This window comes from Heterodontus francisci, chromosome 12, assembly GCF_036365525.1.
Source record: "Heterodontus francisci isolate sHetFra1 chromosome 12, sHetFra1.hap1, whole genome shotgun sequence".
Lineage (NCBI taxonomy): Eukaryota > Metazoa > Chordata > Chondrichthyes > Heterodontiformes > Heterodontidae > Heterodontus > Heterodontus francisci.
The window spans coordinates 105,928,773-105,942,244 of record NC_090382.1 but is presented as its reverse complement, the minus strand read 5'-3'; the positions used below and the strand labels follow the sequence as shown (position 1 = coordinate 105,942,244).

General features: G+C 43.1%; 1 protein-coding gene across 1 annotated transcript in view; it reads right to left on the bottom strand.

Moving 5' to 3' along the window:
• Positions 1–13,472, bottom strand: part of mgat4b (alpha-1,3-mannosyl-glycoprotein 4-beta-N-acetylglucosaminyltransferase B) — an 88,984-nt gene that overhangs the window by 20,430 nt on the left and 55,082 nt on the right. The window contains exons 6-7 of the mRNA XM_068043107.1: positions 8,837–8,967; positions 1,041–1,148 (exon numbers count right to left, since the gene is read on the bottom strand). Of these exons, the coding sequence (XP_067899208.1) occupies positions 1,041–1,148; positions 8,837–8,967 (239 nt within the window). The remainder of the gene's footprint in view (positions 1–1,040; positions 1,149–8,836; positions 8,968–13,472) is intronic.

Sequence of the window (13,472 nt, the reverse complement as noted above, 5' to 3'; positions counted from 1 at the left end):
AATTGGCCACCCCCGGGAAAATCACAATGACTAACTGTTTCCCACACAGTGCAGGCTTCTGGCTCACATTTCAGCCTGACGGTGGGGTTCATAAACCTGCAGGGAATTCTTGCCCTCAGAGTCTAAATGGAGTAGAGGAGCAGAGGGAACTGGGGGTACAGATATATAAATCATTATAAGTTAGGGACACAGGTTCAAGCCCATAAAAAAGCAAACCAAGCATCGGGATTCATTTCTAGAAGGATAAGACTGAAAAGCAGACATGTTAAACTGGTACAGAACCTTGGTTAGGCCATACTTGCAGTACTGTGCAGAGTTTTGGCCTCAATTATAAAAAGGATGTAGAGGCACTGGAGAAGGTGCAAAAAGGATTTACAAGGATGCTATCAGAACTGCGAGGTTATACCTATCAGGAAACATTGAATAGGCTGGCACTCCTTTGTCTGGAGGAGAGGGCTGAAGGACGACCTTCTAGAGATCTTTAAGATCATGACAGGGTTTGATAGGGTAGATGTAGAGAACATGTTTCCACTTGTCGGGGGTGGTGGGGATTAAAACCAATGGTCATTAACATAAGATAGTCACTAATAAATCCAATAGAGAATTTAGGAGAAAAGTCTTGACCTAGAGAATGATCAGAATGTGGAATTTACTACTACAGGAGTAAATGAAATGAATAGCATAGATGAATTTAACTGGGTAGGTACATGAGGGAGAAAGAAATAGAAGGATAAGGTTAGATGAAGAGGGGTAGGAGGGGGCTCACCTGGAGCATAAACAATGGCATGGACATGTTGGGCTGAATGGTCTGTTACGGTGCTGTATATTCTTCATAACTTGATGGTAGGGTTATAGAATCAAGGTGGATAAACTGAGAGTTAAGATACACATCAGCCATGATCCAATTGAATGATGGAACTGGTTTGAGGGGCTGAATGACCTCCTCCTGTTTCTTTCCTTTATTTTAAGCCTTCTCCTACATTACATATTTTATTGAAGGTCAGTAATTTGAAAGTTGAGTTCCTGGCTGCTCAACTTACTTTTAATTTCTGGATCTTTCCGGCCAGCGATGAGTGCGTTCCTACATGCTGGAACAGGGACGGCTTGAAACGGATTCGGAGGTTTGCCTTCTGTCGGTCACAGTGCTTCTAGAAAGGGGGAAGAGAGAAAAACACGGTTACGATTGCACTCGATGTTTGTTGGTTGACCAGGACAATCGTTGAGCTACAGGATTTTTGCAAACAATTTAAAATAGAATAAATATCACAGATTCATTGGTGGAATATGCTCATCTAAATAAAATTCTAAATGGAAATTGTAGATTTCTTCCAAATCTTGGATATGGGGCGCTGTTACTGGACTGAAGGATTACAAATGCTATACCCTGTTTAAAAAGTATTGAGGGTTAAACCCAGCAACTAAAGGCCAGTCAGCCTAATGCCCGTGGAGGGGAAACTTTTAGCGATAACAATCCAGGATAAAATTAATCTGCATTAAGAAAAATATGGGCTCATAAATATGCTGTTTCTTTGAAGGAGTTATCCACTTAGTCCCACTGCCCTGCTCTTTCCCCATAACCCTGCAAAGGAGGGGATTGGGATTACAGAGGCACAGTTTGTTTCAAATAAGGAGTAGAGCATTTGGTTCCAGTTCCACTGTCTCCATTAGTAAATGCATTGCCTGGGGCAGGATAACATTCACTCATGACTTCCTCCTCTCCCAACATGGTCAGACAGCCTGCTGCTCATTGTCTAGGTTCACATGGGGGGAATGGTGGCCGGGTGCTGCTGGTACACGAGGGGCTGTACCTTTGTAAGAGATGGCACCTTGGCGAGAATGTTTATTTATATGGGGGTTTTAGTAGCTGCTTGAATCCTATTTGAAAATTCACATTAAAATTTCACTCTTCATAGAAAAATTCCAATAGGAAGATTGGCTTTGCAGCCCACAATTCACAAAAGGGATGTAAAATCTAAATGGGGCGAGGAGGTCTCATCGCAATATGAAAGGGATGGGACTCTATTTCAGCCAGAAGAGCAGATTGTGTAAAACAGGTGTTTGGGGGCGTGGGGGGGGGGGGGGGGGGGGGAGGGGGGGAGGGGGGGTGCGGAAACAGGTGAAAATCATCTTGCACATTCTGACTGAACTTCCACATGATAGAGATCGTAAAAGTCAGTGTAGGTATAAACAAAGAAAAAACTTTCATTCACATAGCACCTTCATGACCTCAGGATGTCCCAAAGTGCTTTACAGCCATTTCTGAAGTGTAGACACTCTTGTATTTGAAGTAATATGACAGCCAATTTGCACACAGCATCCCACAAACAGTATTTTGATAATGACCTGTTTTAGTTACTGATGTTGGCTAATAGATAAATATTGGCCCAGGACATCAGGGAGAACTCCCCTGTTCGACTTCGAAATAGTGCCGTGGGATCTTTTACGGCCACCTGAGAGGACAACTGGGACTCGGTTTAACGTCTCACCTAAGACATGCCACCTGACAGTGGAGCACTCCCTCAGTACTGCACTGGGAATGTCAGCCTGGATCATGTGGACAGGTCTTTGGAATGGAAATTAAATCCACTACCTCTGACTCAGAGGCAAAAGTGCCACCCACTGAGCTATGGCAGACACCAATGTGGTAATATAGTATTCAATACAGTAAAGCTTAAAAAAACATATAGAAATAAGGTCTAAACATCAATGCCATGGTTTGAGATGTGTACTGAGTATAGATAAATAGGATGGTCTGCATCAGCTTTAGATGTTTTCACAAACTGTGCATACAGACCATACAGCAGCACAACAGGTACTAAACACACATATATTAATAAAATAAATTCTCCCTTGTAACCTCCCCCACCCCCTGGCCTTTCTGGCTACAGGCCCTTGGGCTATCAGCAGCACCCAGCCACCTTTCTCCATGCACAAGGCTAGACAGAGTGTTGGCAGGCTGTCTGACTGTGTGGGAGGAGGGAAGGAGGAAATTATGAGCGCACGTTATCCTGCCCCAGGTAGTAACTCTTACTAACTGAGCTAGCAGCGGAGCTGAGTGTAAATGGTTCACTCATTATTTCAGACACTAAGCGGTGCCACTGTAATCCTAATCCTTTTATGAACTCGTGATTTCAAATATTATTTAACAATGGCTCTGTACTTCCTATCTCTCACCTCTCATTCTCTCTCTTTATTTCCAGCCAGCACTAATGAAAATGAATATCTCGGTAAATGCTGATGAATAGTATCAGGTGGCTCAGACTCAGACTGAAATGAGATCACAGAGGTGGCAACTGGCTGTGCAGCACAAACCTAGCTCTGTACAACACACTCTTACAAAGGAAGACAGTTTCAATTCCACACACAGAAAATGCTTTGATCAATCTGCCGAGACACACACAAACACAAAGAAAAGATGGAATCTTTTCCATCCATTAATTTTCTTCTGTCCTAGTTGCAGAAATAAGCCACGCATGTTCCAAGCTCCTTCATAATATCAGCTGTGGCTCAGTGGGTAGTATTCCTGCTTTTGAGTCAGATGGTTGTGGGTTCAAATCCCACTCCAGAAACTTGAGGACATAATCCAGGTTGACACTTCATTACTGATGTTAAATCTACTCAGGTGGATGTTAAAAATTCCAGGGTGCTATTTTGCAGAAGAGCAGGGGAATTTTGTTCAGTGTCCTGAGCAACATTTATCCCTCAACCAACATCATAAAACAGAGTTCTGATGAAGGGTCACTGACCTGAAACGTTAACTCTGCTTCCCTCTCCACAGATGCTGCCAGACCTGCTCAGTATTTCCAGCATTTCTTGTTTTTATTTCAGATTTCCAGCATCTGCAGTAGTTTGTTTTTATTTCAGTGTTTAATTCACTGCCACTTCTCTTCCAGGAATGTCTACCTTGAAGTAGTTCTGCTCTTCTCTCCGACGGGATTTTCGTTTGTCTCCTTTTGAATGAGTCGAGGGTTTCTGCCTCAACTACCCTTTCAGGCAGTGAGTTCCAGACCCCCACCATCCTCTGGGTGAAAAGGTTTTTCCTCATCCCCCCTCTAATTTTTCTACCAATTACCAATCACTTTAAATCTATGCCCCCTCATCACTGACCTCGCTTAGGTGAATAGACCTTTCACCTCCACTCTATCCAGGCCCCTCAAAATGTTGTACATTTCAATCAGATATCCGTTCAGCCTTCTCTTTTTCCAGTCCTGGCAACATCCTTGTAAATCTCCTCTGTACCCTCTCTAGTGCAATTACATCCTTTCTGTAATGAGGTGACCAGAACTGCACACAGTACTCAAGTTGTGGCCTAACCAATGAGTTAAACAGTTCCAGTATAACCTCCCTGCTCCTGTATTCTATACCTTGACTAATAAAGGAAAGGATTCCATAGGCCTTCTTAACCATCTTATTGACCTGTCCTGCTACCTTCAGGGATCTGTGGACATTCACTACAAGGTCTCTCACTTCCTAGTATTTTCCTATTAATAGTGCATCATGAAAGGCGCTACAGAAATGCACATTTTTCTTCTCCTTTAAAATACTCATACGTTGCTATACCTGACCTCACTGCCTTCTCGTAGTAAAAGGTAGTGAAAAATTTCTGCATATTAATTCAAAAATATTTGCTACCAGGGGTACAGAAATATCCATATCTGCACACAAATGCAGTGCACAGTGCAGATGCAAGGAGCTGTTACAGTAGAGCCATGCAGCAAACAGCAGACTTGCAGGTCTTTCTGATGGCAGATGTGCAGTCAGTCCTCTCCCCATCAGCTGCACCTGCAAAGGAGCCAACTTTACCAGAAATGCAGGTCCATGAGCCTGCTGCTGAGTTATTGCCACTTGCTCCAGTACATTAAATGCAGAGAGACGATCAAGGCCTCTGTATTATGCAGCAAAAAGGCCAGTCACCACAGTGCACGCAGGTAGTAACTCAGCCAAAACATTGTTGCCCCATGTCCTAACTCCCAATCAAGTCCCATTCACCAATCACCCATGTCTTGCTGGTTCCCGTTTCAGCAACACTAGTTTAAAATTCTCATCCTTGTTTTCAAATCCCTCCATGGCCGCATTCCCCTCTCTCTCTGTAACCTCATTGAGGCTAACAATGCTCCAAGACCTCCGTGCTCCTCCAATTCTGGTCTCTTGTGCTTCCCGATTTTAATCGCTCCACCATTAGCAGCTGTGTCTTCAGCTGCCTAGGCCCTAAAGCTCTGGAATTCCCTTCCCTAAACTCTCCGCGCTTCTCTCCTCCTTTAAGATGCGCCATAAAACCTACCTCTGTTATCAAGCTTTTGATCATCTGTCCTAATACTGCATGTGGCTCAGTGACAAATTTTGTTTGATAATACTCCTGTGAAGCATCTTGGGACATTTTACTACATTAAAAATGCTATATAAATGAAAGTTGTTGTAATATTTGTCATAGTAGTCCTGAAATAGAGATTTTCAAAAAAGAAAAAATCTGCTGGCTCAGTTCCCAACAAAATCCTGCTTATGCCTTAATGCCCTTATTAGCAACTGTTTATCTATCTCATAAGCCTTAGAGCTGCTTATCTGTAACTTTATCCATTGCAGATTCCTCTTCTGCACTCTCTACAGCTCGAATGTCCAATTATTGTTGCTCACTTTGTCTCTTCTTGAACCTTTAACATAATACACTAATAGCGACCATCCATCAACAAAACCACAGGATAATCAATGAATGGTGAAACATCTAAAAGGAAAGAAGAGGTCAGTCTCTGAGGTTTCTCTTCCCCACCAGGGACCAATTCCCTCCTTTTAAAAACAACCACCATCAATACTCATCATAAAAAGTCATTCTCAACCTCTCCGTCCTTGTGAACTAACCCTATCCTTCTCTCCACCATCTCCAATCACCCTTTGGCAACTCCTTGAAAATCTCCAACATCAGTGATATCACCCATTTTGGTGATTTAGACAGACACCATGGCCCAATTGAAGAGCAGGGTGCTCTCCCAGTGGTGCAGCTCTTTTTGTTTTTTTTGCAAAGAGTTTCAAAGGCATAGTATTTACAGAATTGCTTTCCCTTTGTAATTGGTCAAAGTCAAAGTCCTTAAGTTTCCTGTTTAGAAACAATTTGGTGTTGTACAGTTTGCTGGCCAATATTATTCCCTCAACCAACAAGATCAAAAACAGATTAACTCAATATATTTCTGTTGGTGGCATCTTGTTATAGAATCATAAAAGGATTCAGAAGGAAGCCATTCAGCCCACTGATACTGTGCTTTGAAAGAGCTATTCAGTTGTCAATTCAATTAGTTCCACTTCCCCTGCTCTTTCCCATAGCCCTGTAAACTTATCCTTTCAGGCAGTGCATTCCAAACTATCATAGCTCACAGCATAAATTTTTTCCCTCATCTCCTCCATTATGTTGTGCTCAAAATGGCCTGTGTGTGTGCCTATATAAAACAGTGATCACTCCACTTCAAAGTAAATCACTACACATGAAGTGTTTTGAGACACAAGGCTCTTCATTAGCTCATGTCTAATTAAGGACGCTTACCCAAAATGTGCAAATGAGAGATTGTAAATCGAGGAAAGTCAAATAAAGAATGCCTATGCTCACCTCCCACAGTGAGAACACTCAGCTTACCATTAATTACCTACTACTGAGTTAGTCACCATGTGTGATGCTTTAAAACAGTGCAGCAGAAATCTGAATGCAAATTACTTTAGGGAGTCTGCTGCTGACTTGATTCAAACATCCGTCACATCATGGATAGTAATGCATTAAAAGTCACCCATCAACTCTCAACAGGTTCCCCAAATGAAGATTTATGTTGCTGCTGACAGATGACAGGAGATCGTAGTTTCCTTGCTCCCTTCCTTTCCCATTTTGGAGCACGATTCCATGGGTGCAGGATTCCTTTCAATTAAATAGGTTAGGGAAGACCAGGGGTCACAATTCTAAGTTTTGCAAGGCCAGATCCAAGTTAGATGTTAGGAGGTAGTTCTTTTCCTAGAGAATCGAAGACCACTGGAACAGACTGCCGTCTTGTGCAACCGTCACTGACTCAATGAACTCCTTCAAGCAAGAGCTGGACTGGATTCTGGCTGGGGTAGACATTGCCTTTTACAAAAAATTGGCTTGGATTTTAATCTGGGTTTTCACTTCTCCCAGGAAATCACATGATTGTTGGATGGGGCGGAGAGTGTATATATTATAATACACAAGGTATCATAATTTGTGGGACAGACTGGATGAACCAGAGGGTCTTCACTGGTCTGTGATTGTTCATATGATAACTCATTCAAATATCTATTCTCCTTGTATGAACCTAGACAAGTATCTACAGCCTAATCAACACCACGTGCTGGGCCATGAAGGTGGTGAAAGAGGGATTAGCGAGTGGTTAAGTATCACAGCCAAGACCAATCCTGTCCTCCCCCTATATCCACACATTGCAGATTTCCAGCAGTCACTGGTATGAGATAGGGAGCAGGAACTCTGGGTGATTTCTCACTCCACCTGTTAGTGCTCACAATTAGTGCTGGGCCATTTAGGAGTGAAATCAGAAAGCATATTTTCACACACACAAGAGCAACAGAAATCTGGAATTCACTCCATCAAAAGGCTGTGGATACTGGGAGTGAATTGAAATTTTCAAGACTGAAGTGGATAGATTTTTGTTGAGTAAGGACATCAAAGGATGGATCAAAGTTGGGTAAATGAAGTTGAGCTTCAAATCAGCTAGGCTTGAGGGGCTGAATGGCCTACTCCTGTTCCTATGTCCCCACTTACATAGATGCCTGTTAAAAAAGCCCAAATCAGATTAGCTGCATCAGTACCAACCAATAACAGTCATTTATAAGCTTAATTTTATTATTTTAAGTTAGATTGATTATTTATTCTTGGGATGTAGGTGCTACTAGCAAAACTGGTAATTTATTTCCCACCCCTGGCTGCCCCGAGGTGGTGGTGTGAGCTGCCTTCTTGAATCGCTGCAGTGTGTGGGGTGCAGGTACACCCATAGTGACGTTAAGTATGGAGTTCTAGGATTCTGACCCAGCGACGACGAAGGGGTAGCAATACATGTCCAACTGGGGAGGTATATGCGACTCAGATGGGACTTGGAGGTGATAGTGTTTCCATGTGTCTGCTGCCTTTGTCATTCTAGTTGGTGGAGATCACAATTTTGGGAGATGCTACTGAAGAACCCTTGGCGAGCTGCTGCAGTGCATGCTACCGCCACATTGCGCTGTTGGTGGAGTGAGTGAATGCTTAAGGTGATGGATGGGCTGCCAATCAAAATGGACTGCTGTCTCCTGTATGGTGTCGAGCTTGCTGAGTGTTGTTGCAGCTGCACCCATCCAGGCAAGTGCAGAGTATTCCATCACACTCCTGACTTGTGCCAGGACTCTGGGAGAACTCCTTGCTCTTCATATAATATTTAGCATCCATCTGAACATTTATTATTTTGATTCGCCGAGTGTCTAACCTGTGCAGATATCTGACACAATGCACTTACCCGCAAGCCCAGAAAATTTAGGCGGTGAGACAAGGCTCGGCTGACCGATGCGCCAGGAAACTGCTGGGAGTTTAACAGCCAACACAATGCAGCTTGTTGAGACATTGCCCCACTAAACTTTCACTTCTTGCCCAGCTATGAGCATGCCTCCCCATTAGGAGAACTTGTGGGGACGATTACCAGTCTGAAGACATGAAGACTGGCTGGCTGCTTTGGTGAGGTACCAGACCGTTTCCTGATACACCCTTCAGGAAAGGACAGCTAACAAACGGTGTGGGCTGGGTGGGTGGGGAGAAAGATAGAAAACATCTGGTTATATAAACTGTCAATGTTCCACTTACTGCATCTTTTTCTGGGTTACAAACTTTAACCCATAGAACATGGTCCAGCAGCCAATCAATGGGCTTGTCCTTGTAGAACATCAGAATAAACTCCACAATCAGACTTAGATCCAGTGATTTGAACATTTTTCCTAGACAAAAAATAAACCCAAAAGACTGTTATTTTCTATTAGTATTTAGCAAATACAAGTTGTACTAATTATGTAGTGCCAATTTTTGAGATTGTGTAGCTTGCACCTGTACCATGTGTTATTCAAAAGGTACATGATTGGAGAGTTGGGTAAACACCAGTCTCCTTCTGACAGTTATGGATAAAATCACTCGGAATGTGTCTGACACAATCTCAAACTCTACATAGGGCCATGTACTCCAGCTCAGAAGAGAGACAGTGAACTACTAATGTAGATTTAACTACTTTACTCAGAGTGCGCAACAGTCTGTACAAGGAAACAGTATCAGCAAGGTAGAGATGTTAACTGGAGTGATGCTTTACAGAGAGGGGAGAGATAGAGACAGAGAAACAGAGAGAGGAGAGAGTGTGTGAGAGAGAGACACATACGCATACACAGTGAGAGAGAGAGAGAGAAAAAGGAGCAAGACACAGCCAGAGACAGAGAGTAATGCATTCAATCTCACAAGCTGGCCAGTTGGAGTGCGATGGTCTCTTCCATTCCTCTATAGTCCTATGTTCCTAAGCATTTACTGTACATCCTGGAGTATTGGTCATTCAGTGTAAAATTTACAAACATGAATGATTGGCAGAGTAATCGTAATAATACTCAAGTTCCATTGACAGGTGATAATACATAGCTCTTTCCTTGAACGCAATGGCCCTGCCACCTGACATGATGCAATTTCCGTTAATGTCATCTTGAGAAGGCTATGAACAACAGCTTTTATTAATATCATGCCTTTAAAAAAGATTTGCATTTATATAGCGCTTTTCTTGACTACTAGACGTCACAAAGTGCTTTACAGCCAATTAAGTACTTTTGAAGCGTAGTTACTGTTGGAAAGTAGAAACGCGGCAGCCAATTTGTGCACTGTAATCTCCCACAAACAGCAATGTGGTAACGACCAGGTAATCTGTTTGTGATGTTGATTGAGGGATAAATTTTTACCAGGACACTAGGTATTACACCCCTGCTCTTCTTCGAAATAGTGCCATGGGGTCTTTTACATCCACCTGAGAGGGCAGATGGGGCCTTGGTTTAATGTCTCACCTGAAAGAAGGCACCACCAACAATGCAGCACTCCCTCAGTACTGCACTGGAGTGTCAGCCTTTATTTTTGTGCTCAAGCCAATAGAAAAACGTCCCAAGTCACTTTACAAGAGCTGGATTTTAAGGAACGTCTTAAAGGAGGAGAGCGAGGTAGACAGACTGAGCAGTGTAGGGAGTGAATTCCAGAGCTTAGGCCCCAGCGCTCACAAAAGCCTAATGCTAGAAACAAGCAGTTAACAATAAGGTAGCCATCACTTCCATCAGACTTTGTTCTGAAACTTGGGCTCGCACTAGAAATGACAGGTCGCACGCACTCAGTCGCTCTCTCCAAACCAACATCCTTGCCAGCTCTCTCTCCCGAAATTAAGGCGGAAAACAGGGATATAAGGAATGCTGCTACTTTTAAATGAGGAACCATCTTCAGGCCTATTTCAATTTGTATGTGGTTCAGTAAACGGCTGTTGTTGGGGGCGTTCAATAAAAATATGCTGTGTCCAACTCAAGAGAGACAAATTGCTGACCACATCAACTGACCCGTGCTGAAGCTGCCAAGACAGTTACAAAGGTGCAACTGTGTTGAGATAAAAGAACCAGTTCGAATAATATTCAGCATAATATACATCTGCATTAATCCTTTGTTTTCCAGTTAACAATTACTAACGATTCTGTCGGTGCATGTGATGGGAAAGAGGGAAAATAAAGAGGGGCGGCACAGTGGCAAGCACCGCAGCCTCACAGCTCCAGGGACCCGGGTTCGATTCCGGGTACTGCCTGTGTGGAGTTTGCAAGTTCTCCCTGTGTCTGCGTGGGTTTTCTCCGGGTGCTCCGGTTTCCTCCCACAAGCCAAAAGACTTGCAGGTTGATAGGTAAATTGGCCATTATAAATTGTCACTAGTATAGGTAGGTGGTAGGGAAATATAGGGACAGGTGGGGATGTTTGGTAGGAATATGGGATTAGTGTAGGATTAGTATAAATGGGTGGTTGATGTTCGGCACAGACTCGGTGGGCCGAAGGGCCTGTTTCAGTGCTGTATCTCTAATCATAATCAAAAAAATTGCTCTTTCGAAGCACTAACTGCACATAATGCTAAAAATTATACACAAAACAAAGCAATTGTACTCCATCTGAAAACTGTTCTCTGCACTAATAACAGCCTTTTTTTCTACCCCAGGTGTTGGCTAATCTGGGCCTCTAGCTTTCTTTGTTCACAATCAATTTAGTCGGCTACACGGAGCACTCCCGGTGGGATGAATGAATGAACAAGCTGCACATACTTCTGTGGCTTTCAGCCCTGACTGCTTTGCTCCAGAGAGTAGTTCTCCATTGCAGCCAGGCTGAGATAGATTGCAAGTCCTCCTCTAACCCTCCCACCAAAACAGCTGGCATGGAACAGTGACTGATGATAAACATTGCACGTACTGTGTGTCAAACTCCCAACCGCAGATGTCAACATTAATACTGCGACAGAGTGGGGAAACAAGGCAAACGAACAGATTTAACTAGAGATGAGTATTCCAAACTGAATATAGAATTACTCAGAATTTACAGCACAGGAACAGGCCATATGGCCCAACTGATCCATGCCAGTGTTTATGCTTCATACAAGCCTCCTCCCACCTCTGCTGCATCTTATCCTATCAGCATATCCTTCTATTCCTTTCTGCCTCGCAGTTATCTAGCTTTCCCTTTAATGCATCTATGCCACTTGCTTCAACTATTGCCTGAGGCAGCAAGTTTCATGTTATAACCATGGAATCATAGAATAATACAGCGCAGGAGGCCGCCACTTGGCTCACATAGTCAAAGCTGGCTCTTTCATAGAGCAATCCAGTTATTCCCACTATCCTGCTCTTTCTCCATATCTTTGCAATTTTTTCTCCTCCAAGTATTTATCCAATTCTCTTTCGAAAGTTACTACCGAGTCTGTTTCCATCACCCTATTAGACACTGCACTCCAAATCTTAACTCATTGTGTAAAAAAGTTTTTCCGCATGTTGCCTCTGTTTCTTTTGCCAATCACCTTAAATCTGTGCCATCTGGTCATCAACCCTTCAGCTACTGGAAACAGTTTTGCCTTATTTACTCATTTTAAACACCTCCATCATTCTCCTCTCAGCCTCCTCTGATCCAAGAACGACCCCAGCTTCTCCAGTATAACGATGTAACTGTAATTCCTCATCCTCGCAACCATTGTACAACCCTCTACAAAGTCTTCGCATTCTTCCTAAATTACGGTGCTCAGAATTGGACACAATACTTCACTGGGTAAAGAAATTTCTCCCGACTTCCCTATTGGATTTATCAGTAACTATCTTACATTTATGGCCCCTAGGTCTGGTCTCACCCATAAGTGGAAACATATTCATTATGTTTATCCTATCATAATCTTAGACCACCATCAGGTCATCCCTCAGCCTTCTCTTTTCTGGAGAAAAATTCAGTCTTTCCGGATTACAACTGCTCAGTTCATCCGTTTAAGTTTTCTTTGTACCTTCTCCAGTGTCTCGATATCCTTTTTATAGTATGGATAGCAGAGCTATACATATACTCCAAGTGCGGTCTAAGGTGCTAAACAAGTTTAACATAACTTCCCTGCTTTTCAATTCTATTCTTCTAGAAATGAACCCCAGTGCTTGGTTTACATTTTTTTTTAAAAAAAGGCTTTATTAACCTGAGATGCTTATGGTTCACATAAGCAACATCACTGGAGATGTGCTAGTAAAGATAAAAGTTACAGCACATCAGTCACACTTCAGATATCACACATGAAATTATGCACTTTTTCTGGCATAGTTAACCTGAACAGCATTAATGAAAACTCATGGGGTGAATTCTCACTGTAATAGCTGGGCGGTGCGTAAAATCCATGTTCACGCACCAGCAGATTCTCATTTCCATTGACTGGGAGTCACGTGAAAATTCACCCCGTAGTCTCTTCAGCCTTGAGCACCAACTTGGCTCAGTGAACAGCACTCTTGCAATATCAGAGCCTCACCAAAGGCAAGGGCGTCTGCTACTCTTGTGGAACAGTTAAACCAAAGTTACTGCCTTAGCCTTCGGTCTCTAATAGTCACTAATCACTTTACTCTTTGCTCTCTTCGTCAAATCTTCCACCCAGAGTGAAGAAATTCACTTTTCTCTTTTGTTCTTGTTTCTGACATTTCAAAACGAAAATTCGCACGCTCATGTTTAAATTCTTTCATGTCCCCACCTCCTCCCTGAATCTCTAACCTCCTCAGACTCCCTCTTCCATGAACTTGCTGTTCCTCTCACAGCGGTGTCTTGCCCTGCCTCCAGACACCACGCCTTCATCCACCTAGGCTCAAAATTCTGGAATTCCCTCCTCGAATCCCTCTGCCTTGCCACCTCCCTCTGCTTCTTTAAGGCCCTCCTTATCACAGGTGTCATAACA